Source organism: Emys orbicularis, chromosome 8 (assembly GCF_028017835.1).
Source record: "Emys orbicularis isolate rEmyOrb1 chromosome 8, rEmyOrb1.hap1, whole genome shotgun sequence".
Taxonomy (NCBI): domain Eukaryota; kingdom Metazoa; phylum Chordata; order Testudines; family Emydidae; genus Emys; species Emys orbicularis.
In genome coordinates this window covers 55,290,207-55,314,837 of record NC_088690.1, presented here as the reverse complement: position 1 = coordinate 55,314,837, position 24,631 = coordinate 55,290,207, and the positions used below count along the sequence as shown (strand labels likewise).

Genomic DNA, 24,631 nt, shown 5'->3' with positions numbered 1-24,631 from the left:
TTACTCTTCAGAGTGCTGCTCTGTAGAGCTCTCCTCACTGTTTTCTTGTGTGACAGTTTCACTTCCTACTGAGCTTGTGATTTCAGCACATAGAGAAGGTGCACCTGCTGGCTGACACTCATCACTTGCAGTAACAGTAAAGCTTTCAGATTTAATATCGACTGTAACCTCTGCCGTGCTAAGCTCCTCTTCCTCTAGCACTAGTGAAACCTGAAAATCATTAGTTGTTTCTATTCTTAAGTTTTCAATACTCAGAATGGGTACTTGTATTGCATCAGGACTTTCAGCAGAACACCCAGGAAAGCTCTCAGCCTCTGTTTCCATTGGGTCAGCATGAATGTGATCTTCACCTGCTTCCTCCAGATCAGATCTTCTGTCTCCAACTATGCTTTCGGTGTGTGTCTCTGGTTGCGATTTGTCATGAAGACCTTTGCAGCTTTCCAGACCAGTATACCAGACACTTTGGTTGGTCTCCATTTCTGCCTTTGACTCTTGAGACACATCTAGTTTTTCAGCGACCTCCAAACATTCTGCTTGAGTCGCATGGTTGCCTGCCTCTGAAATGATCATTAATTTCATATCGCCTGTACCAAAACTGGATGGAGGTGGCTGCTCCACCTTGAGCTCAGAATGTTCTACTTCTTTATTCACTACCTGGTCTGTTTGACCGGTTTCTGCATTAGTTTTGCTGTTTTCATCACTCTCTTCACCATGTTCTTGCCACTTCAAAATTTCATATTCATTTGCCACTTCCTTTTTGTTCTCAGATGGAGCGACTGCTGGTAATTCAACTGTCACCATCAGCAAGCTTCTGATCTCATTCACAGTACCAGGGGCTGTAAGACTTCTCTCCTCTTCTTGTACCTTATTTTCTTTTTCAGTGTTCCCTCCAAACTTGGTCTCCACCGCATTTTCATTCTGGGAAGTTATCATTTCCTCCACATCCTTTTCTTCCTTAGGAGTAAAAGGATGAGACGCCGGTTTGTCAGTGATGTCTGTAATGATCACCTTTTCTCTACTAATTGCAGGACTGCTCGACACATTGACATAAACTGCTTCTTCATTGTCTGATGGCTTTCTAGCATCATGACACTTCTCCTGGATCATTTTTTCTGACACAACAAGCAGTTCATTACTTTGAGTTTCAGTATCTGATGTTTCTGTTAAAGTGGTGGATAGTTTCTTAGCAGGACTGGCTTGTGCTGATCCTGAAGGGGTCTTCAAGTCAGTTAAACTGGACACACTTTCATAAGGCAAGTTTACGTTGTCCTCAAAAAGGTTGTGTTTCTTCAGAATGGCAGCTTCTTTTATTACTAAGTAAGACAAAAAGATCAAACGGATCTAAAAAACTGACATTTTAAGAACACTCAAAATAAAAATACTCCTTTACTATGTTTCTAATATCATGGATTATTAACAAGGCCTAATTTTAATTATCTGTGCTATTTTCATTTCACTCAGCTTGGACAATGGAACGTTAATAATAAGTTACACTTCCCATTTCTCATGCACTAACAGACTGCTTCTGTTTGGGTTCACAACACTATAGGAGGATATTTAAATCTAGAACTAGAGAGCTATTTTAATTGAATATCATAAACATTTCTATTCATTTTTTTTAAAATGCAAAACCTAAATTTTGGGCCAGAAATCCAACCAGAAAACCATTTGGAACTTGTAGAATACAGCAACTTCCCTATGATCACCTATACATATTGACTGAGAACTTTTTCGTTCTCCAATGCCCACACAGATAGATCTTTGGAGACTGCTCTTCTTAGTTCCGGTGACCTATTGGCAATTCTATTTTGGCAACATATTTCATTCTGAGAAATTCAGTCTGAATGTCATTAGATGTAATCAATTATTTGAAAGTTCAGGGCTTTGAGAGTGGCTTTGCTTCTTGGACCATTGAAACCAAGGTATCCTGGAGGTAACATGATTTGCATTAGAAAGAGGCTTGAACCACCCTATGGATTTGAATATCCCAAGCTTTGCGGAAGTTCAGATCTGAATCCAAATTTCATGGCTTGCCTCATCTCTTTAGTGGGGTGAATCAAAACTCTTAGACTCTTAACACTTCCAACCTCTGGGAAAATTGGGACCTGGATCTGAATAAGGCAGCTCCGATCTATCACTAGCTCTGAAATAAGACCTCACAGACCCACATTCTAAACATTGTTACTATCACCTCAGAAGCATTCCTACCTTTTAGGGTTTCATCAAGCAATGTCTGAAATAAAATCTCTTCATAGACATTCTCTACTTGTATCACTCTGGTGTAATCAGCAAAGATGAACTGTTCATATTTCTGCAACTCCTGTGCAGAGACACAAAGAAGGAATAAAAGTATGAAAATGTGGCAGTCTGGGGTCCTCAAGGGTTCATCAGCCCAGAAAAGAACCTGACAGCTCCTATGTGAGAGATCTTTTCATGATGACAGCTCTCCAGGTCTAAATGAGCTGCATATGTTCACAGTATTTTTCACATTTACCAGTACTTTTTATATTGCATCACCTTAAGCACTCTAAATAAATAATTCTTATATTCTAAATAATGCAGAAGGTCAGGAAGTGACTGAGTCTATGCCTGTCCTCTGAGGCAAATTCATCCTCATCAGGGTACTGGGATACTACGGCATTTGTTACTGGGATATAGCACCTGTAGCTCAGTGGTTCATATACAGCCCAGCTACGTAGCAACTGAGTCATTACTAAGATTAAGATTTTATCTCGGTTATTTTTAGTAAAAATCACAGACAGGTCATGGGCAACAAACAAAAATTCACGGAGGCCCGTGACCTGTCCCTGACTTTTACTAAAAATAACTGTGACAAAATGGGGCTGAGCCCCAGCCCTGCTGCAGGAAGGGAGAGGATACAGCACCTGCCTCCACGGTGGCTAGGAGCTCTGGGGTTCCCCACTGCGGCTGGCAGCTGTGGGGGCACCCACTGCCCACGGCAGCTCAGAGCTCCAGGGCCCCCACCAGCTGTGACAGCTCCAGCTCCGTCACTCCAGGGCTGAAACGGAGAATGTCATGGAAGTCACAGATTCAGTGACTTCCATGACCTCCATGAGATAATCTTAGCCTTAGTCATTACCACTGGATGGCTATTTGGTGGTTTATGTGAAGGGAGTCTAGAGGCCTCCGTCAAGTCCGTAGGAAGGTATCTGCATCACAAAAACCATCATCTCAAATGGTCTTAATAGACATCCTTGTTGGCTTACCAGCAGAGAGGTATGTGAACTATATTACTCTCTCACTCCTAGAGTTGAGTACATGGAGGCACACTAGCAGAGTGACCGCAGGGAAAGTTTGCTCCACCACTGCCTTCCCTATCCCTGTTCAGTGGAGAATATGAGAGGACTCCATTCTCCAGAATATTAAATCATAGAGTTATCATAGACTATCAGGGTTGGAAGGGACCTCAGGAGGTCATCTAGTCCAACCCGCTGCTCAAAGCAGGATCAAACCCCAGACAGATGTGATAGAAGTTTTTGATTTCATGCTTTATTTACAAATAAATACCACATCCTGGATATATTGCCAATTGTCTACAAACCGTAAAAAGACTATTAGATTTGTGGATCTGAAAAGAAATAGAGAGGCATACCCTACAATGTACACATGTGCTTTTGAATATATTAAATAGTCATGAATTTTAATGGTCAGATGATTCACATTCACAGACTTACAAATATAACATGCTAAAATTCATTTAATACTGACAGCTTATCCACTATAACTTCTTGCATCTGTTATGTTTCACACATTATTTCTGCCATATGTTCTCACAGAAAAGACACCGGTTATTCCTAAATCATCCCATGTGACAAACGAATACATGGCAGTGCAATTTAGGGCACCAATACATTTCAGTATTCTAAACAGCTCCAAATCGATTTCTTCTTATTCCTTTTCACTATAGAAAGAACAATTCTGGTTTGAGACTGTTGACCATTCCAGACTATTCACTCAGGGGCCCTGGTAATTCTGTGGTGCAAGACACGGAAAGCATGCAGCCCACTTGTGCTCCCAAGCAAATCAGAGAGGACTTTGTTTTTATTTGTGGGTGGGGGTGAGGAAAAGAAATCTGAGACAGCCACACTTGGTTATGTCTACACTAGAGTTTTGTACCTCATGTTAATTGATTAAACATACTAAGTAAAAAAGACTAATGAGGAGATATGTTTGTTTCATGTTTATTTATCCAATGGATAAACAGCGAAGATTTGTTGCCTGGAACAAACATGAGAGGAGTATCCACAGTAAGCTTTACAAATGTTTTAAGCACCCCTTGTTAGGTGGCAATCAATTAACATGAGATACAAAAGTCTAGTGAAGATAAACCCACAGTAGTTATATATCTGCTCAACTCCTCCCACTTCCCTTCCCCTACATGGCAGTTGGTGTTGAAGGTAGTTAACAGGGAAAAAAGTGAGCAAGCACACTGCTCCTCCAGTGTCCTACTGCGAGGAACAGACTTTCAGCTCAGTGGCCTCCCAGAGGTGCTGTAGAACATGAAGATGGAACTACAGGCTCAGAACTTAGAACCTTAGCTGTCAGCCAGAGAGAGAAGATCGGTTTGATGGGGTCAAACATCTGCCCTGACCTTGTAATCAGATTTTCTGGGGGAGCATCTCCCCCAGAGACTGCCCCAATGTCTCCCTGCCAAACAAAAACAAAACAAAACAAAAAACGCATAAAGACCCTAGTCCCTTCCTATCTCTCCATAAACTGCTGGAGCAGCATGAGGGTTATTGCAGCTCTAGGGCTGGAATAATTCCCATTACCCCTCACTGCATAGAAGAGGTGATTGGGATTTGCATAGGGCTGCCAAAAGATTTTAGAAGGGAACTTATTTATTTGAATTCTCTCCCCACCCCAAATCAGATCCACATCCATTATCGTTTCACCACCACTGATGCCCCAAACTGACCACCCTCAGGATCATGTTGGCCCTGTGACCAGCCACTTTACATGACCACCTGTAGCTAATTTGCATTTGGTGGCTTAGGATATAGCCATCAGTGTGCTAATTCCACCTTCCCTTTAATTTTATTCCAGCATGGAGCCATAAAGTTACCTACTGGTTTGCAAGCTGAAGCCAGTGTCTTCTGCATTGTGGACAATGTGATCTGTACCAATGCTTCCTGAAATATTTTCTTCCGTATAGTACTGCTGTCATAATCATATTGCTGTCAAAACAGACAACAGAAAAAACACAGTTAGAACAATTAATTTATACAAGTAGTTTGTTCCCGTTGGCCTGTTCCTGCTGACAGGCAACCCAAAGAATATGAATTGGTGTCTTTAACTCAAGGTTTGAGGACTTCAGTAATTCTGCCAGAAGTTATGGGCCTATTAAAGGAGTGGGTAGGTGAGGTTCTGTGGCCTGCAATGTGCAGGAGGTCAGACTAGATGATCAGGATGGTCCCTTCTGACCTTAAAGTCTGAGAATTCAGATGAGCACTCTCCATGAGAGCTGCCTCTCTCATGGTATTTCAACACTTCCACTTCTGGGACCCGTTAGAATTTTGGGGGCAGATCCTCTAAATTGTCATAACTATACTGAAGTCAGTGGATCTATGAAAATTTACACCAATTGAGGATCTGTCCCTAAAAGTGCAGTATTGCATGCAAATGAAGTGTGCCATAAATATTTTTTTTAAATGTTAGCCAAATTATTTTGAGCCTCAAAAAATGTTCAAGTTTGGGCCAAATTTTATCCATATGGTTTGTCCATAGCTACTTGAATACCATGAGACTAGAGAAAGGCATGGTCCAATGATTTGAGTATAGGAGTAAGAAAAACAGTATTATTTGAAGTCATCAGACCATTTAGGAAGGACCTAATTCTCCACTGCATTGCACCTGGAATAGTCATTTGCACTTTTGCAAAATGCTACTAAATTAGCGTTCTCCACTCACTTACACCAGACGTAGCATTTTACACTCATTTTGCACAGGGATAGATAAGGTGCAAGGCAGTTAAGAATATGGCCAATCATTCCAGTCAGTGAAAACAAGTGGATGCATTGAAATATTTCCCATTAGATGGTATGAAACACATTTCTTCTCATTATTAAAATAATGCATGTAAAAAATGCCTTCAATTTATTACAAAACACCTAAGCAGATCCCCTAGTTTTCTAGTACACTTAAGAGTCAGATAATTTTTACCTTTAGTACTCGTAGTTTGACTTTTTCAATGGCAGTTGAAATTTGCACTGTATCTCCTTGGCTACTCAGACTGAGAAGTTGTTCAAAAGTATACACTGCATTTTCCATAAGCTAGAAATAAAGACAAATGTAATCAAGGCAAAGGATTAAAATTGCCATACTTATTGCCGGGCCCACTCCTGCTGAAGTTCATGGCAAAATTCCCATGACTTCAAACTGAGCAAGATCAGGTGCAGTTTATGATCCCTACTATTTTTAGATAGACTTCTGAACTACAACATGTTACTAGTTACAAGTTCTTCCAGACACAAATAGACATTGTAAACTTAATAGTTTGTTAAAGTGTGCTTGTGAAGTGGAGGTGGAGGTGGAGGCGGGGGGAAGGGAAGAAAGAGTACAAACCCTAAAAATCAATAGAAACGTTTTCAGGATTTCTTAAAACAAGATTTAAAATGTCAGTGGAAAAAAGGAGTTTAGATTGGATTTGAACACTCTCTGGGGACTGGAAAAGCAAAAGAACACAACTGCAAGAGAATGCAAGAGAATAAGAAAATGGAACTTACTATTTCAATTTCTAATTCAAGTCTAAGGACAGGTCTACACTAGAAAAGGTTTGCCAGAAGAACTATACAGGTATAGCTATTCTGGGAAGCCCCCTCCTAGTGCCAACTTATATATGATGAAAATTAAAGTAGATTCAGAATTCTCTGTTTTCAGGGCTTGAGAAATTCTCACACCATCCAGTGACACATTAAAAAATTACCCTAGTTTGGAGAAATTTCATTAGCAACAATTTTGCAGGTGGAAATTATTTGTACTTTATGTTTTCAACTTCATTTGTAAGGGAAAACAGCCCATGACTCCATATGTCCTCTGCTTCACATGGGAATTTTCAAATTAGTATATAGATATCCATGTAATACTCTAGGGATTTTCCTGTTGCAAAAGATATGACCTTGTACGCAGTGCCCTTACCTAGGTTTTTGTTTTTTTTAAATGGCTAAACATAGGTTGTGTCAAGTTTTGAAGTGTAGTTTTTAGAATTAGGTTTGCACCAGACTCAGATTAGAACACGCAAGTTGCATTTGCACATGTAAATTAAGTACCCACATGTCTACTCAATATATGTATAAAAGTGCATGAACATTCAAACTTTGGGCACGCAAAATCTTGGACATTAAAACTGCAGGTCTAGTTTTAGAGAGCAGCTGGAAAGCTTAGCCACTCATGTTTTCTATGCATTTGCAGATCTTGGACCAGATACTCAGCTGACTTCAGTGGAGCTACATTGATTTATATCAGCTGACCACGTGGCCCTAGTTTTCATAAATTAGCCAGAAGATGACAATAACCCCGCAGGCTTTAAATACTACTTTTTCGGCAACTTTGAAGAGTAGGGACCTGATGCTCCAGTGCCTGGCACTTTGTGTAGGTCATTTACACCTGTACAAAGTTAGTGGGAATTAAGCCAGAGGTTTCTTTTAAACTAAAACAATGTTAATGAAGACATATTGGCCTAGCGGCTTATTAATAAAAATAAATATTATATGCCCACAAACACAAAGTGAAACCGTTTTATACTTCTCATGAGAAAAATAATGGCCTCTTTAAGAGAGAAAAGCAATATAAATGAGCTTGTTGGAACAACTTGTACTCTCCCTTTCAAGCAACTTATGGAAAACCTTGAAAAACGTTCTCTTCTATCTATCTCTTCTTTCTCCTGTTTCATTATGAACCTCCTCCTTTGACGGATGTTTTGCCTGAGCAGGAGTTCAGGGCAGTCCCTACTCGAAACAAGGGAGTGAAAACAGAATTTTGTTTCTCAAAAATTCCTTAGCTGCTGATCATGTCTTCATTTCTTAAAGACATCTATGGTATCTTCTGTGACATCACAGCTGGTTGCTTTGACAAAGATTATGGTGTCACAAAAAACAACATTTAGAGGAAAACGCAGTGCAGCTGTGTGAGGGAGCAACTTTGCTGGAGTTGGATTTGCTCAATAGGTATGAATTTGGCCCTCTAATTTCAGGTGGGGAAAAAGCAGCAGGAACCAACAAGATCATAATCAACACAGATCTTGTTTATAAGTAAGTGCCTGAATGATAAAGTCTAGGGAAGAAAGTGTGATATACAGGCAGAGATATTTTTAAAGAGGTTGTATTTTACAATGAGTTACAGTAGTTTCTGGAATACTAAGGGGGAGGGAGGGACAGGTGGCACATGAATCCATGTAGCTACCAATACCACTGGCTATGTCAAGCACCACCACCTCATTTGCTCTACTGCAGTTGGAGTCGCAACAGAATACAGCTTCGTGTCACACAACAGGTGCCTTGTGAGCCCCACTCCACAGAACTGTACCAATTACACTGCTTATAGGTCCCTACTGAACTGGTTATATACCTTATTGACTACATTACTAAAAATACAGAAGACAACACAAGGCTATGAAAGCTTGTCCTGTCCTGTACTCTGGCAATCACAAGACGTCTGTGTGGCATATGCCTACTTGATCCTAATAGGTGATCTCTGTTTAATGCTCCTGAAGTAAAAAAGCCAAATATCCCTGCCAATACTTTGTGAAAGTAGGAGGGGGGTGGGATTCCTTTCTAATTAAGAATCAGGCAGGCAGTTCAGCCCTCTGCATGGGAACTAGAATCACCATGGTTATTCTATCTAAGTCTCAAAGGGTACGTCTATACTTACCCGCTGATTCGGCGACAAGCAATCGATCTTCTGGGATCAATTTATCGCGTCTTGTCTAGACGCGATAAATCGATCCCGGAAGTGCTCACCGTCGACGCCGGTAATCCTGCTCCGCGAGAGGAGTAGGCGGAGTCGACGGGGGAGCCTGCCTGCCGCGTGTGGTACCTTTAAGTTCGAACTAAGATACTTCGACTTCAGCTACATTATTCACGTAGCTGAAGTTGCATATCTTAATTCGAACTGGGGGCTTAGTGTGGACCAGCCCTAAATTCATTTATACCCTGAGATAAAAATGAACATAGAAATAATTGCCCATTTTTCTAATGAAATGCCTTACTGCCTATCATGACAGACTAGAACTATAAAGGAGAACCCAGTCCATTCCCTTGCATAAATACCAAAAATACATTTTTATGATCTTTCATAAAAGACATGCTTGAGTACGTAAATGAGGCAGACTCTTCGTCACCTGATTTGTGTGTGCCAACAGCATTTTTACTGCACAAATTTAGAGGCCAGGCTGAGGGCACTCTGAAATTTGCCCTAAGAATCTGAGACACTAAGATTTCAGAAATTCAAAGGTCAGATGAAGAGATGATCAACCTTTAGCTCCTAACTACTGTGCCTTTAAAAGGAATAAACACTGATTTAAAGATGATGCCGCCCCCGTCAACTGTGATATTCCTGGATTTTGTAATCTCTATTTTCATTCTAGTCTATTCACCATTCTGTGAATGTGCATAACTCCCTATCAAGACTACTTTGAAGCAGAGCAGATGGGCAAACCTAATCTGTTCTTCCAAAGTGGAAAAATGGATCTTACAGTACCTCCTGCATGAAGTTCTGCGTCCTCTGAACCACAAAATCAATATGGTAGAATTTGAAGCGGCTCTTGAGGTCCTGGAGTTGTTCCTGGAGGAGATTGACTTTCAGATAGCAAGGTTCCATTTTCACAGAGTTGAATGGCAGGTTCATCAGCTGCTTCAAATTCTGTATCCCAGTGGGAAAAAAATATTTTACAAAGAAAGCAAACTGAGATGGATTCTTAATATAGAAATTTAGTGATGGTTACACAACTGATTATGGCAAATCATTATTCAATCTATTCCACTCTGTGTGTCTGAGTCAGATGACTATTTAACTGAGAAAAACAGGAATTTATACCTGTTTGGCTCTGCAGAGCCAATATAGCTATTGTCAGTTAAGATCTATAGAGAGAATTTTTATAACATGTGAGAGTGTAAAAAAGGACCAAGACTTCTTTTCTTACTTCCTTCAGCTTTGTGGCATCATTTGTCTTCTGGAAGTCCTGGCTGATCTCATTAACTTCTTTTTCAAAGAGCAAACGGACTTCACTGAATCCAGAGCTCACTGGGCCCATGAGCTCTTCCAATATGGAAGGCAAAAATGGCTGGATATTCTCCATGCAGCACTTCTCAGCCGGCTCGGAAACTGTTGCTGAGGTATTAAAGAATCAGACAGACGTGTTTTAGGCCACCGGGTGGTAGACTGAAGAATCTAAATGAAAGGGCTACAGACTGTAGAATGAGTTCTATCAGAATACTTTTCCCAGAGCCATTTATGACAGGTGTCCTCCTCAAATATGACTTGGGTAAGGAAGGGAAGAGTTTGTGGAGTTTAAATGACAATTTAAAGATATTTTTTCCTAGTCCTTCCTGCCAAATTATAGTGGATTGGATGCATTGTGAGCGAAGAAGAAGAAATATAGGCAGGCATTGGCAAGCACTGGGATGTTTGTAAATAGCATGGTCATTGTGACATAAGGTACACTGTATTACATGTTAATTAAACAGAGAACTTTACACAGCAAGGAAAACAATCTACACTCCTTTGCACAAAAGAGTGCCCTAAAGAGGAATGCTCCAAGTTCTTTGAAAATAATTGGCTAAATCTTCATCTATTTCTTGTCATCTATGGTTTCTAGAAAGAGTGCTTCAGCAGCATAAGCTAATGTTTTGTCTACTTTTTATGTTAATTTACATATTCATTACAAAACTATAATCGCTCACATCATACGAGTTTTAAATTATTCAATAAGCCATTTGTTTTAAATATGTTTCAGCACTATAGACATTTATCGCTTAATCAAAACTTCCACTGTGGAGCATGTAGGCCATATTCTGCTTTTGGTTGTGCTTGTGTAACCTATATCTTCATCATATAATGTTGTACAGGTGAAACTGAAAGCAGAATTAGCCATTCTAATCAAAATTTTCAAAAGTGGCTGGTGATTTGGGTTGTCTCCACTTCCGGGAATCCAGTTTGAAATACCTGGCCCCTGATATTGAGAAGGGCTAAGCATTCACAATTCCCACTGAAGACTGTGGAAGCTACAGGTGCTCAGCACTTTCTGTAAATCAGAGTCTCAAGTCGGGCACCCAAACCAGTGGGCACTTGATAATTCAAACACCTGAGGGCAATAGGTAATTCTGAAGAACAGCTCCAGAATAGTGAGACATGGGGAGAGGAGCTGTTTTTTTTTATCCCCACTAACCTTTGATTTTTCCAGCTAAATAGTTCTTTGAGTTCAAAATCTGATCCATGTCTGAACGAATGGTTCCTTCTAGATTCTTTGTAAGATCTTTACATTCTTCCTTCAAGGTGTTTAATCCTTCTGAAACCTGCTCCTGGACCAGATTGTATGTTTCTTCTACAATCTAAAAACAAAAAATAGAAATATGCATGGACTAGCGCATTGGACAATTGCTATGCGAGACAAGAGTTGTGCAAAGGATGGTACTTACTGCAAACCAAACCCTCTTCCTATCATTCCTCTTTCCTTTCATTTTAGGCAGGAGCATGGTCTGAAGGTTAGGCAGGAGCTCCTCCATCACAAGGTTGCTCAAGATCTACAAGGTTAAAAAAAAAACAGAATGACATTTTCAGTCCTCACCCTTCTGCTGAACACTGCACTTGTGCTACATTTTCAAATGTGGGTAGCCTCAAATATTACATAACTGTTTTGCCATTCCAGGTAGCCAAGACATCTTCTCACAATACAGTTTTCACAATGTTAAGATTAATTGATTGCATTCAAATTGAGAGACCATTTTTGGCACTTCAGTTACACTGGGGGGGGGGGGGGGGAAGAGGAGAGAAACGGGACCTTTATGCTTTCCTCTGACGCATTTGCTATCAACCGCAGTAAGAGACAAGAAATGTGACTATGTGGGCCATGGATCTATTAAAACACTACAGATCACGATTTTCTTTCCTAAAACTTACTACATGGTTTTAAAGATAAAAGGCTGGATCCTCTGCTGGGGAAAGTCACTGGAGCTACTGTGATTTACATCAGCTGAAGACCTGGACTAAAATATTTACAAGATGAAAGTGGTGCGTTTTGATAAAGGTTCAGAGTGGAAGCCTTGGATCTCATGCTGCCATTGCCCCAAACTGTCTGCATTCTCGGCCACTGCTAGCTGTCCTGCAGAGGTCACCACGGTGGAGAGCCTATTCTACAGAACTACTGGCTGAAGGGTGCACCTAAGGCTGGATAGCCCTACTAAAAAGTGTTTCTAAGGGATGCTGGGCCCAACAAAAGAAGATATAAATATACCAACGTGGGGAATCCAAGGACTGTTTTTGGTGAGCATTATCTCAGCAAGTCAAAATGGAGGAAGAACTGGTATGTGAGCAGGATGTAAATGGAAACAGAGTCCACAAACTCAGTCTAATCTTGGAATGAGTTAATGCTACCCCAGTGCTTACACTATCAATACTGATTTATTTTTCCAGTGACTCACAGCATAGCCCATAAAAAATAGTAACTCCAGGCTGAGTCTTGAGAGAATAGCAGTCGCTCCAAAATTGGATTTTATGGAGGAAGAATTCACACATTTAAGGTTATGATGATAATTAATACCATTATGAGCTGGGTGAAACCTTGCTATGGGTTAGGTTAAAACCCCATTGAGGTTGATAGGTGCGAACTCACCCTTCAATCAACATAACTTTAAACATAAGCCCTTCCTAAGAGAAAAAGGTGTGTGTGACCCTGCCTGGGAGCTTTTGGGCTGAGTTTTGCTTTGGATATGTGTGTGTGGGAGTGTGAGAGAACACAGAGATACTGAGGTCACAGACAAGAACAGAGAAAGAGGGAGAAGCAAAGAGGCAAGGTAAGCCAAGCAGAAGCCTGTGAGCACAGTGTGACCCTGGAAAAAGCTAGAGAGAGAGCTTTTGGGTCTGGTATTAGATAAAGAGGCTTCAGGGCAGTAAGCAAAGAAACTGTTCCTTTTGTTCTTGGTTCCTCCTGCATTCAGAAAGACAGGACTTTGTACATTCTTTGTAAATAAACAAAACTGCACCAAAGAAATACCTATCACAAATTTCTACTTCCATCTGAAACATCCCAGGGCCCCAAACCTTGACTAATGGCTCAGGTCAAAAAGAGGCAACAATATGATGGAATAGCAGTAGCTGCAAATTTCCATGCTGTGCTTTAACTTAGAACCAGAAATTCAAAGATTTCCCTTTCCCCACCCTTTCCAGCCCCCACAACTACAATGTTCTTCTAAGGATTTTATCTTTTAAGTTATTGATCTGTTCTTCTTAACCTTAACTCTATCTTCATAAAGTCTTTGTCTGGGAATTTTGTTATTTACAAAACATGTGCTAGATGGTTTACAGCATGAAAACATGTTGTTTGCTGCCACAAGTATCTTACAATCTAAATATCAAAGTCAGATTCAACTATGCTGAACCAAGTACATATCAGGAAATAACTGATCTAAGAAAAGGTCCTGAAAGGTCATCCAAAAAGGTTTCATTAATGCACACAAAAGCTGGGATGTCATGATCAAATAATAGGCAGTAACAATCTTCATAGTGACCAAATACCTTAAAATTCACATTGTTCAGTGTATGTAAAAGTTACCTTTTTAAGAAACGTTAGATTGGATTCATATTCCTTTAATGAAAGGTATACTTTAGGGGCCCCAACAAAAAGACGGGTTACTCACCTTCTCGTAACAGTTGTTCTTCGAGATGTGTTGCTCATATCCATTCCAATTAGGTGTCTGTGCGCTGCATGCACATTCATCGGAAAGTTTTTTCCCTAGCAGCACCCGTCGGGTCGGCTGTGGCGCCCCCGGAGTGGCGCCTCCATAGTGCGCTATATATGACCCTGCCGACACAGCACCTCCTCAGTTCCTTCTTGCCGGTTACTCCGACAGAGGGGAAGGCGGGTGGGTTTGGAATGGGTATGAGCAACAGGTCTCAAAGAACAATAGTTACGAGAAGGTGAATAACCGTTCTCTCTGCAAGTGATTGCTCATATCGATTCCAATTAGATGACTCCCAAGCCTTACCTAGGTGGTGGGGTCGGAGTTATGGAATCGCTCATTGGAGCACTGCTCTGCCAAAAGCTGCATCATCTTTAGCATGCTGGACGATGGGGTAATGAGAGGTGAACATATGCACCCAGGGCGCTTCCAGTAGGTGACCCTAGGCGGTCGCCTAGGGCGGCAGGATTTGGGGGGCGGCATTTTGCCGTCCCCAGCGGCAATTCGGCGGCGGGGGTCCTTCCGCTCTGCGTCTTCAGGGCGCTTCGGCGGCAGGTCCTTCACTCGCTCCAGGACCCGCCACCGAAGCACCCCGAAGATGCGGAGCGGAAGGACCCCCGCCGCCGAATGCTCCGAGGAGGAGCGCTGCTGCCTAGGGTGGCAAAAACCCTGACGCCACTCCTGTATGCACCAAGGACCAAGTCGCTGCCCTGAAGATTTCTTGTCTCGGGACCTGGGCCAGGAATGCCATCGATGAAGCCTGTACCCTTGTGGAGTGTGCCGTAAGTGTCAGAGCTGGGATTTTGGCCAACTCGTAGCACGTGCAGATGCAGGACATGAACCAGGAAGATATTCTTTGTGATGATACCGGGAGTCCTTTCATTCGGTCAGCCACCACTATGAATAGCTGGTTCAACTTTCTGAACGGCTTAGTGCGTTCGATGTAGAAGGCCAACGCCCGCCTAACAACCAGAGAGTGCAGCCTCTGCTTGCGGTTACTGGCATGAGGCTTAGGATAGAAAATGGGCAGGTATATGTCTTGTCTCGTATGAAAATTGACACAACCTTAGGAAGAAAGGCTGAGTGAGGCCTAAGTTACACCTTATCCTTGTGGAAGACTGTGTAAGGTGGGTCAGAGGTGAGGGCCTTTAACTCAGACACCCTCCTTGCTGAGGTAATGGCGACCAGAAAAGCTACCTTGTACGATAGCTAGAGAAGGGAGCAAGTCACTAGCGGTTCAAATGGGGGTCCCATTAGTTTGGAGAGGACCAAGTTAAGGTCCCATGCAGGGACTAGCTGTCTAATCTGGGGATGGAGGCGTTCCAGGCCCTTGAGAAAATGTCCCACCATGGGGTTGGCAAATACGGAGCGTCTAGACACTCCTGGGTGGAAAGCCGAGATAGCAGTGAGGTGAACCTTGATGGATGACACTGCCAGGCCTTGTTGTTTTAGGTGTAGGAGGTACTCTAGGATGAGTGGTATAGGCACCTGGAGTGGAGGTGTGTGACTCTGGGCACACCAGCAAATGAACCTTTTCCACTTAGATAGATAAGTGGCCCTGGTGGATGGTTTCCTGCTGCCAAGTAGGACCTCCCATACAGGTTCCGAGCACAGAAGTTCCATGAGATTTAACCATGAAGCTTCCAAGCCGTGAGATGGAGGGACTTGAGGTTTGGGTGGAGCAGGTGACCGTGGTCCTGAGTGATCAGGTCAGGGTGGAGTGGCAATGCAATCAGGGTGTCCACTGACAGTTCCAGGAGTGTGGTGTACCAGTGTTGTCGAGGCCATGCCGGGGCCACCAGGATTACCTCTGCTCTGTCCCTGCAGACCGTGTGTACAAGAGGGAATGAGGGAAAGGTGTACAACAGGCAGCCTCCCCAGGGTAGCAGAAACATGTCTGTGACCGAGCTTGGGCTGTGATTCTGGAAGGAGCAGAACATTGGGCATGTCCTGTTGCTGCGGGGGGCAAACAGGTTGACCTGGGGAAACCCCCACCTTTGGAAGATGGAGTGTATGACATCTGGACGGACGGACCACTCATGACTGCAGAACCATCTGCTGAGGTGGTCTGCCAGGTCATTCTGAGCCCCTGGGAGATAGCCCACTCCATTCACCTGGAAGCATCCTATGCAGAACTCCCAGAACCTGAGGGCTTCTCGACACAGAGGGAGGAATGGGCTCCACCTTGCTCGTTGATGTAAAACATGGCAGTGGTGTTGTCCGTCCTCATTGCCATGCACTGGCCTTGCAACCAGGTCCAAAAAGTTTGGCATGCTAGGCGTACCACCCTGAGCTCCTTGACGTTGATATGAAGGGAGAGCTTGTCCCGAGACCATAGTCCTGCGTTTGTTGATCTCCCAAATGTGCACCCCCGAACCCAGAGCTGACGTGTCCGTTACCAGGGACAAGGAGGGCTGGGGGCTGTTGAAGGGGACTCCCTTGCACACCATCTGAGGGTCAAGTGATCATTGGAGGAACTTGAGTACATGCTCTGATACCGTTACTACTAAGTCCAGGTTGCCGCGTCCTGGGCGATAGGCCAACGCAAGCCACACCTGCAGGGGTCTGAGCCTCAGCCTGGCATGACAGACCACATAAGTGCAGGCTGCCATGGGGCCAAGGAGATATAGGTAAACCCTTGCAGTAGCGGTCAGGAATCGCCTGAGGCCTTGAATGATGTTCGACATGGCTTGGAATCGTGTCTCTGACAAAAGCGCTCTTGCCTGCACCGAGTCCAGCACTGCTCCGATGAACTCTATTCTCTGGGTCGGAGACAAGGTTGACTTGTTCACATTGAGGAAGAGGCCCAGTCTCTGAGAGCGGATCTGACGAACCGGACCTGAGATTCCACCTGCTCCCTGGTGCACCCCCTGAGCAGCCAGTCGTCAAGGTAGGGGTGTACCTGCACCAGTCTCTTGCGAAGGAAGGCTGCTACGACTGACATGTACTTGGTGAAAACTCGGGGGGCTGTCAACAGACCAAATGGGAGGACCGTGAACTGATAGTGTTTGTGGTCGACCACAAACCTTAGAAATCGCCTGTGCGTGGGGCAAATGGCTATGTGAAAGTACGAGTCTTTCATGTCGAGGGCGGCGTACCAGTCTCCTGGATCCAGGGAAGGGATAATCGTGCTCAGGGAGACCATACAGAACTTCAACTTCACCATGAATTTGTTGAGTCCTCACAGGTCTAGAATGGGTCAGAGACCTCCCTTTGCTTTGGGGATTAGGAAATAACGGGAATAGAATCCCTTGCCCCTTAGCTCCTGAGGAACCTCCTCCACCGCTCCTATGGTGAGGAGTGACTGCACCTCCTGATAAGGAGCTGCTTGTGAGAAGGGACCCTGAAGAGGGACGGGGAAGGGGGGTGGGAGGGAGGGGAAGAGCAGAATTGGAGAGAATAGCCTACTCCTCCCGTGTGAAGAACCCAGCATGGTCCGATGTTATTTGGGACCAAGCACGGTAGAAGTGGGATAGACGGTTCAGAAAACATGGGGAAGGATCTGGTGTTGAGACAGGTGCTCAGTCCTGGGGCACACCTTCAAAATGACTGCTTTGAACCTGACGAAGGTTTAGTCGGGCTCTGGCCCTGCCCAAACAGAGGATGGGAGGGCTTGCGCCAGCCATTTCTGCCCCTGCGTCTGTAGGAATCCTGCCTTGGCCAAGGAGGATATGACCACAGTTGCTGCGGTTGGGGCTTAAAGGGCTTTTTTTGGGTTGCCAGGGTGTGCATACCCAAAGATTTCATTGTAGCCCTGGAATCCTTTAGGCTATGCAGCCTGGAGTCCATCTGTTCAGCAAACAGACCCATCGAAAGGCAGGTCCTGCATAGTTTGTTGAACATCAGGCGGAAGCTCCGAGGCCTGCAGCCATGAGCTATGCCTCATGGCGATTCCTGAGGACAAGGTGTGCGCTGCCAAGACCGCAGCATCCAGTGGGGCCTGTAAAGAGGTCCGTGCCACTGCCTTGCCCTCCTTGATAATAGCCCCAAACTCCTCTTTGGACTCTGCTGGTATCAATTCCTTAAACTTCAGCATTGCGTTCCAGGAGTTGAAGTTGTATTCTCCTCAGGATTGCCTGCTGATTGGCAATCCTGAGTTGTAAGCCCCCTGTGCAGTATACTTTGTGTCTGAATAAATCCAGGCGCTTGGCAACCTTGGACTTAGGTGCTGGGGCTTGCTGTCCCTGCCTCTCCTTCTCATTCCCTGCAGCCACCACTAGGGAACAGGGCTGTGGGTGTATGAAGAGGTATTCATACCCTTTAGTGGGGATGAAATATTTCCTTTCCACCTCCTTGGCGGTGGGTGGGATGGAGGCTGGAGTCTGATAAATGGTCTTTGCATTGGCCTGGATAGTTCTGATGAGTGATAGAGCCACCCTAGATGGTCCCTTCAGTGCCAGGATATCCAGCATAGGGTCCACGGACTCTACCACCTCCTCGGCCTGCAGGTTCATATTTCATGCCACCCTGCGTAGGAGTTCCTGGTGGGCCCGGCTAGCTATAGGGGGAGGCCCGGAGGTGGAGGTGCCCACCACAGCCTCATCCGGGGAGGAAGATGAGGAGGCCAGAGGGGGAACTGGCTCCTCCTGACCTTCCTGGTCCTCTGGTACCTCTTGTCCTGCCTCTAATCCAGGGTCAGCCACCCCAGGATCAGGCTCAGGAACAGGGGTGGGTTCCAGAGGAGGTGGTAGGACTGGTAACTTCTCCGCACCGCTCAGGGTGGGACGACTGGCCGCCGCCTCTGGGACCCTCGCCTTGGACACCATCGAATGGGAACCCCTGGACTGGGTGCCCTGGGCCTGGTGGTACACCCGAGGGGTCCAAAATGCCCACTGCGCTGGCCCCTGCCACTGTGCCGGCCAGGGTGCCACACCTATGTCTGGTCTGCCCCGGGCCGACTTGCATGGGGCCCGCTCCAAATATTTAGACCCCGTCTCCGAGCCCGAAGACGGGGGACCTAGAGTGCGAGGGCCAGGGTGGTGCCGAGCGCTGTTGGGACGGGGAGCGGTGCTGCTAGGCTGGGGAACAGCGCCACAAGTGGGGTCTGCGCGATGACACGGAATGGTGCCGAGACGGACTGTGCCGGGACCTCTTGCACGACAGCGATCATTGCCGCGAACAGGAACGCTGGCGGGACCTGGAGTGGTGCCGTGAGTGCAACCGGTGCTGATTGTGACTGGTGCCACGAGTCTGATCGGCGCCGGGACTCCGAGTGGTATCTTGTCTCTGGTGGTGGCGCCGACAGGCAGAGCATTGCAGGTTTTCCGCAGGACGGTGCTGCACGCTGTGGCATCAGAGGCTTGGCACGAAGGGCCGGGGACCATGGTGCCGTCATGTCTGTGAGGTCTCTCGCAGCCTCAAATGTGTCTGGGGTGGAAGGCAGTTGTACCTCCTCCACCACCTGACATGGTGAGTCCAATTGCATCGGACTCAACAGTCCCCCTTGCAGAACTGAAGTCGACAGTGCCTGCTCTGAAGTTTTTGGCACTGGGTGCTCCTCCCTGGGATGCGCCCCATTGGCTGGTTCTGAGGAGGTGGGTCCTGAAGTCGGGGAACCATCTCTCCCTTGTTTCCGGTGCCGCTTCTAACCCGGGGTATGGGACTGGTGCGGAGTCGTCTCCGACTGTTTCCACACCGGAGAGCGGCGGTGCCGCAGGTCTCGTCCACAGTCCTTCCACAGTGCTGTCTCCGTGACCGATGCCAGGGCACTATGCACTGATGCACTCAGTGCTGGGTCCTGCCACGCCGTTGCTGGTTGTGGTCGAAGTACCACCTCCATAAGGAGCTGCTTCAGTCTAAAGTCCCGCTCCTTTTTCGCTCTTGGGTGAAACCCTTTGCAAATCCTGCACTTATCCGCCTGATGCGTTTCCCCCAGCTGCTTTAAGCAAATGTTGTGGGGGTCGCCTGTTGGCATAGGCTTGTTGCAGGACTTGCAGGGTTTGAACCCCTGGGACTTAGGCATGCCCTGAGTCCCCAGGGAGAGTGCAGTTGGGTTGGAGGGGAACCCCCCACTCCCAACAGCGAACTATTAACACAACACTAACTAATAACTAACTACAGTAACTAAGGAAGACAAACACTAAAGTAGATAGAAGCTAGGGAAACATGGAGAGCTTGCTGAGCAAGATGCCACAGTTCCAATGATCATTACTGGCGGTAAGAAGGAACTGAGGAGGTGCCGGGTCAGCAGGGTCATATATAGAGCACTATGGAGGCGCCACTCCAGGGGGCTCCACAGCTGACCCGACGGGTGCTGCTAGGGGAAAAACTTTCCGACAACTGTGCATGAGGCGTGCGCACACTTAATTGGAATCCATATGAGCAATCACTCAAAGCCAAATAATTGATTTAACTTTTATAAAAACAATGAGCTTAATTCACCACTGTATGACTCCACTTTACATTGATGTATCATTGATTAGAGGAGTTACACCAGTGTAAAACCAGAGTAGCACACTGGTGAATCAGGTCTAATATGTAGACCCACATCAACACAAACTTATACTGCCACAGCCCTCAACCCAGTACCCCACAAAGTATTCCTTTACCTTTTGTATTTGTCATGCTTTAATGTTTTGTCAACAATCCCATGTATCTTTATAAAATGATGTAAGCAACAAAACAAAAACTTAACCAGGGAATTTTAAGGGTGCACAAGAGTATTTCATATGTCAGTGGGAGATGTTGAGTATTTGTCTTACTGTATATTATAGGCTTGGCAGAATTGATCTTTTTTAAAAAAAAATTTCAACAGATACTGATGTTTATTTTTAAGCATCTGTATAGATTTTTATTGATTTAAATTTTCACAGCTGTATAAAATTATGGGTATGTTTAAGCATTTTTAATTTTTAATCTACTTAAATTTTCACAGTTGCAGCTAATTATGGGAGGAGGGTCAGACAATTATTTAATAACAGAAAATGCTGTGATTAAAAAGTTTTAACTTATAACTTTTAAAACACAAATTGTCAACATCATGTCAAAACACAGTAAATATCCTTAATTCAAACTCTAGTAAGCTCTCAAACAGCATTTTTCTTACTTTGCCTATCTGTAAATTTTGATGATCATCGATGGCAGTATTTTTTTGTCAGTTTGTGCACATACAGAGAAATCAATATTTATAAACTGTGGCAAGGCTCCCCTTCTGCCTCGCCAGACTTAGCACTCCCTCCTCTGGCAGGGACAGGGCCTGGGGTAAATCAGTCCCCAATTCTGGAACATGTCTATCTTCCCTCTTCAGGGTTTGTTTCTCAGAGCCTTCCCAGTAGGCCTCAGGACAGACCTGAGGAGTGCTCCTCTGCCAAACAAAGGGAAAAAGTCTATAACACACCAAAACAAAAGGGGAATACCTTTCCCTGGCCCCCTCACTGGGGCAGGTGTTGTCCTGACGCTGGCCCCAGGTTATCAGTCCTTCCCCTAAACAGGCACTGGATTTTGGGTGTGTAGCAGAGCAGTCACCCCGCTCTGACCCTGAAGGGGTTAAAACAGCCCTGGGAAAGGGCTGCCATGGGGGAGCCAATCGTGGGCAGATTTGAGGCAGCCAATCAGGGCCCGGGTGGGCCAGTATAAGAATGGCTCTGGGGTAAAAAGTAGTCTCTCTCTTTGGAGAGAGAAGGATCTAGCTGCCTGAAGGAGCAAGGGTACCTGAGGCTGAGCAGTGCAGGGGAAGGGTAAAGGAGCTGGGGAGCTCCAGCCTGGCAACTCCCCAAGCTGATGCCTTGGTTAAGGCCTACAAAGGTACTGGGGCTGCAGAGGGGCAGCCCAGGGATAGGCAAAAGCGGCAGGTCCTATCGCTTTGCCAATGATGAGTGGCCATTATTGATTGCAGTCTGCCCCAGGGAAAGGGGGCTAGATGATGACTGGCAGTAGCCACTGAGGCAAGGTGGGGATAGGGGGTTGGGGTTTCCCTGGGAGGGGAGATCCAGAGTGTGGGGACTGCTGGGGGACAGAACCCCAGGGTAAAGGGGTACTGGGGTCCAGGAGGGACATGGGGGGGGGGCACCAGGCCAGACACTGGCCAGTAGGAGGCACTCTGTATGCTGGAGAGCTAATTCCCAAGATGACCAGCAGGAGGTGCCACAGTGGTGAGTGCTTGACCTTGCTACAGGATGTCTCCCCTATAGGGAGGAGAACAGTCTCTCACACTAGAGAAATCTATCTCCCTGCTGCCTCCAGCATTGCAGCAGTTTGTCTCTCTCCCCCCATTCTCACCAGGAGAGAGATTTTAACAGGTTTCAGGCAGCCTTTGGACTCAGGTGTCACTAATTGACCTGAAGTAACCCCTTCCCAGCTTATAGGAAAAAGGGCCTTTAGCATTTTAGGGCTAACATACCTGTTTTCCCAGACCCTCCTGCAGCTGTCTGGCCTGACTTTGTCACATAACATTTACTGATAAAAATCTATTTCTTCCAAGCCTATGTATATGTGTTGCAATACCTAAGCAGAACAGGAAAGTTAAGGACAGCTTCGATCAATACTGGCAATACTGTGTGTCATAACAAGTAATCAGGATGTCAACGAACGTATTAACTAGCATTCTGCAGTTTTTTGTTTTTTAAATAGCAACAAACTTGTAGTCTGACTGTTCTAAACCATTCACCTAGCTTGGATATTTGCCTAAAACAATTATTATACTTGGTCAAAGCACTTACTTTGAGAACACACTATACAGTACTTCTAGTATTCAGAATAGTTACATTATCATCTTAGTAATGAAGTCCTCTGATGAAGGTTCTCTTGGGATATATGGGTTATGAGTAGAAAAAGATAACGAAACTAACATTGTAACAGTTTCATGACTCAAAACAAACTTTTCAAACCTGTCAGAGAATACTGTCCTCTTAACCCTTTTGTGGGCAGGATGGGGGTTCCTTGATGCTAAGGGATTTCCTATTAGTTGATATCAGGGAATCTTGACTCCTGACACCAAAGCATGAGTAGATAATGGTTATACACAGGGCTTAAATTTGGGGTGTTGTCTGGAGAAGAGCTCCAGTAAATATTTTCAACCCTCCTGGAGTTTTTACAGGATGTTGGGGGGGTGGGGGGAGCATGGGGTCTCTGAGAAATACTCTAAGAATTTACGCCCTTCTTGTATATTTTCATCCCGTTTCCACATCTTCCACGGCAGCCTATCAGAATTATTCTGGTTAGTGAGGATAAAACCCTGAATCACAAATTCCTCAATGGACCCCTGCATTTCCCTATGAGTGGCATGATTTTCAAGGGTGATGAACACCCAGCAGCTGGCATTAAAGTCAATGAGAGCTGTTGAAAGCTCAGCATTTCTAGGGGGGAAAAGTACCGGTAATCAGGGGGCAGATTCTCTTAGGCCTGGTCTACACTACGTGTTTAGGTCGACTTTAGCAGCGTTAAGTCGAATTAAGCCTGGACACGTTCACACGACGAAGCCCTTTCTTTCGACTTAAAGGGCCCTTTAAACCGGTTTCTTTACTCCACCTCCGACGAGGGGATTAGCGATAAAATCGGCCTTAGGGGGTCGGAATTGGGGTAGTGTGGACGGAATTCGACGTTATTGGCCTCCGGGAGCTATCCCACAGTGCTTCATTGTGACCGCTCTGGACAGCACTCTCAACTCAGATGCACTGGCCAGGTAGACAGGAAAAGCCCCGCGAACGTTTGAATTTCATTTCCTGTTTGCTCAGCGTGGAGAGCACAGGTGACCACACAGAGCTCATCAGCACAGGTAACCGTGATGGAGTCCCAGGATCGCAAAAGAGCTCCAGCATGGACAGAACGGGAGGTACGGGATCTGCTCGCCATATGGGGAGATGAATCAGTGCTAGCTGAACTCCGAAGCAGTAAACGAAATGGCAAAATATTAGAAAAGGTCTCCAAGGCCATGAAGGACAGAGGCCATAACAGGGACGCACAGCAGTGCCACGTGAAAATTAAGGAGCTAAGGCAAGCCTACCACAAAGCCAGAGAAGCAAACGGACGGTCCGGGGCAGAGCCGCAAACATGCCGCTTCTACGCGGAGCTGCATGCCATTCTAGGGGGTGCAGCCACCACTACCCCAACCGTGTGCTATGACTCCCTCACTGGAGAAACACACAGGGAAGCGGGTTCGGGGTACGAGGAAGATGAGGATGGAGATAATGTAGATAGCTCACAGCAGCAAGGAAGCGGAGAAACCGGTTTCCCCAACAGCCAGGATATGTTTATCATCCTGGACCTGGAACCAGTAACCCCCGAACTCACCCAAGGCGTGCTCCCATCCCCTGAGGGCACACAGGGGACCTCTGGTGAGTGTACCTTTGTAAATATTACACATGGTTTAAAAGCAAGCGTGTTTAATGATTAATGATTAATTTGCCCTGGCAATCGCGGCCAGTACAGCTACTGGAAAAGTCTGTTAACGTGTATGGGGATGGAGCGGAAATCCTCCAGGGACATCTCCAGAAAACTCTCCTGGATGTACTCCCAAAGCCTTTGCAAAAGGTTTCTGGGGAGGGCTGCCTTATCCCGTCCGCCATGGTACGACACTTTACCACGCCAGGCCAGTAGCACGTAGTCTGGAATCATTGCATAACAAAGCATGGCAGCGTATGGTCCCGGTGTTTGCTGGCATGCAGACAACATCCATTCCTTATCGCTCTTTGTTATCCTCAGGAGAGTGATATCATTCACGGTCACCTGGTTGAAATGGGGCGATTTTATTAAGGGGACATTCAGAGGTGCCCCTTCCTGCT

At 45.4% G+C, this 24,631-nt stretch overlaps 1 protein-coding gene across 1 annotated transcript in view; it reads right to left on the bottom strand.

Annotated features, from left to right (window-relative positions):
* Positions 1-24,631, bottom strand: part of NIBAN1 (niban apoptosis regulator 1) — a 123,640-nt gene continuing 99,009 nt past the window's right edge. The window contains exons 7-14 of the mRNA XM_065409902.1: positions 11,655-11,759; positions 11,405-11,567; positions 10,160-10,347; positions 9,718-9,879; positions 6,184-6,294; positions 5,091-5,198; positions 2,209-2,320; positions 1-1,313 (exon numbers count right to left, since the gene is read on the bottom strand). Coding sequence (XP_065265974.1) covers positions 1-1,313; positions 2,209-2,320; positions 5,091-5,198; positions 6,184-6,294; positions 9,718-9,879; positions 10,160-10,347; positions 11,405-11,567; positions 11,655-11,759 — 2,262 coding nt within the window. The remainder of the gene's footprint in view (positions 1,314-2,208; positions 2,321-5,090; positions 5,199-6,183; positions 6,295-9,717; positions 9,880-10,159; positions 10,348-11,404; positions 11,568-11,654; positions 11,760-24,631) is intronic.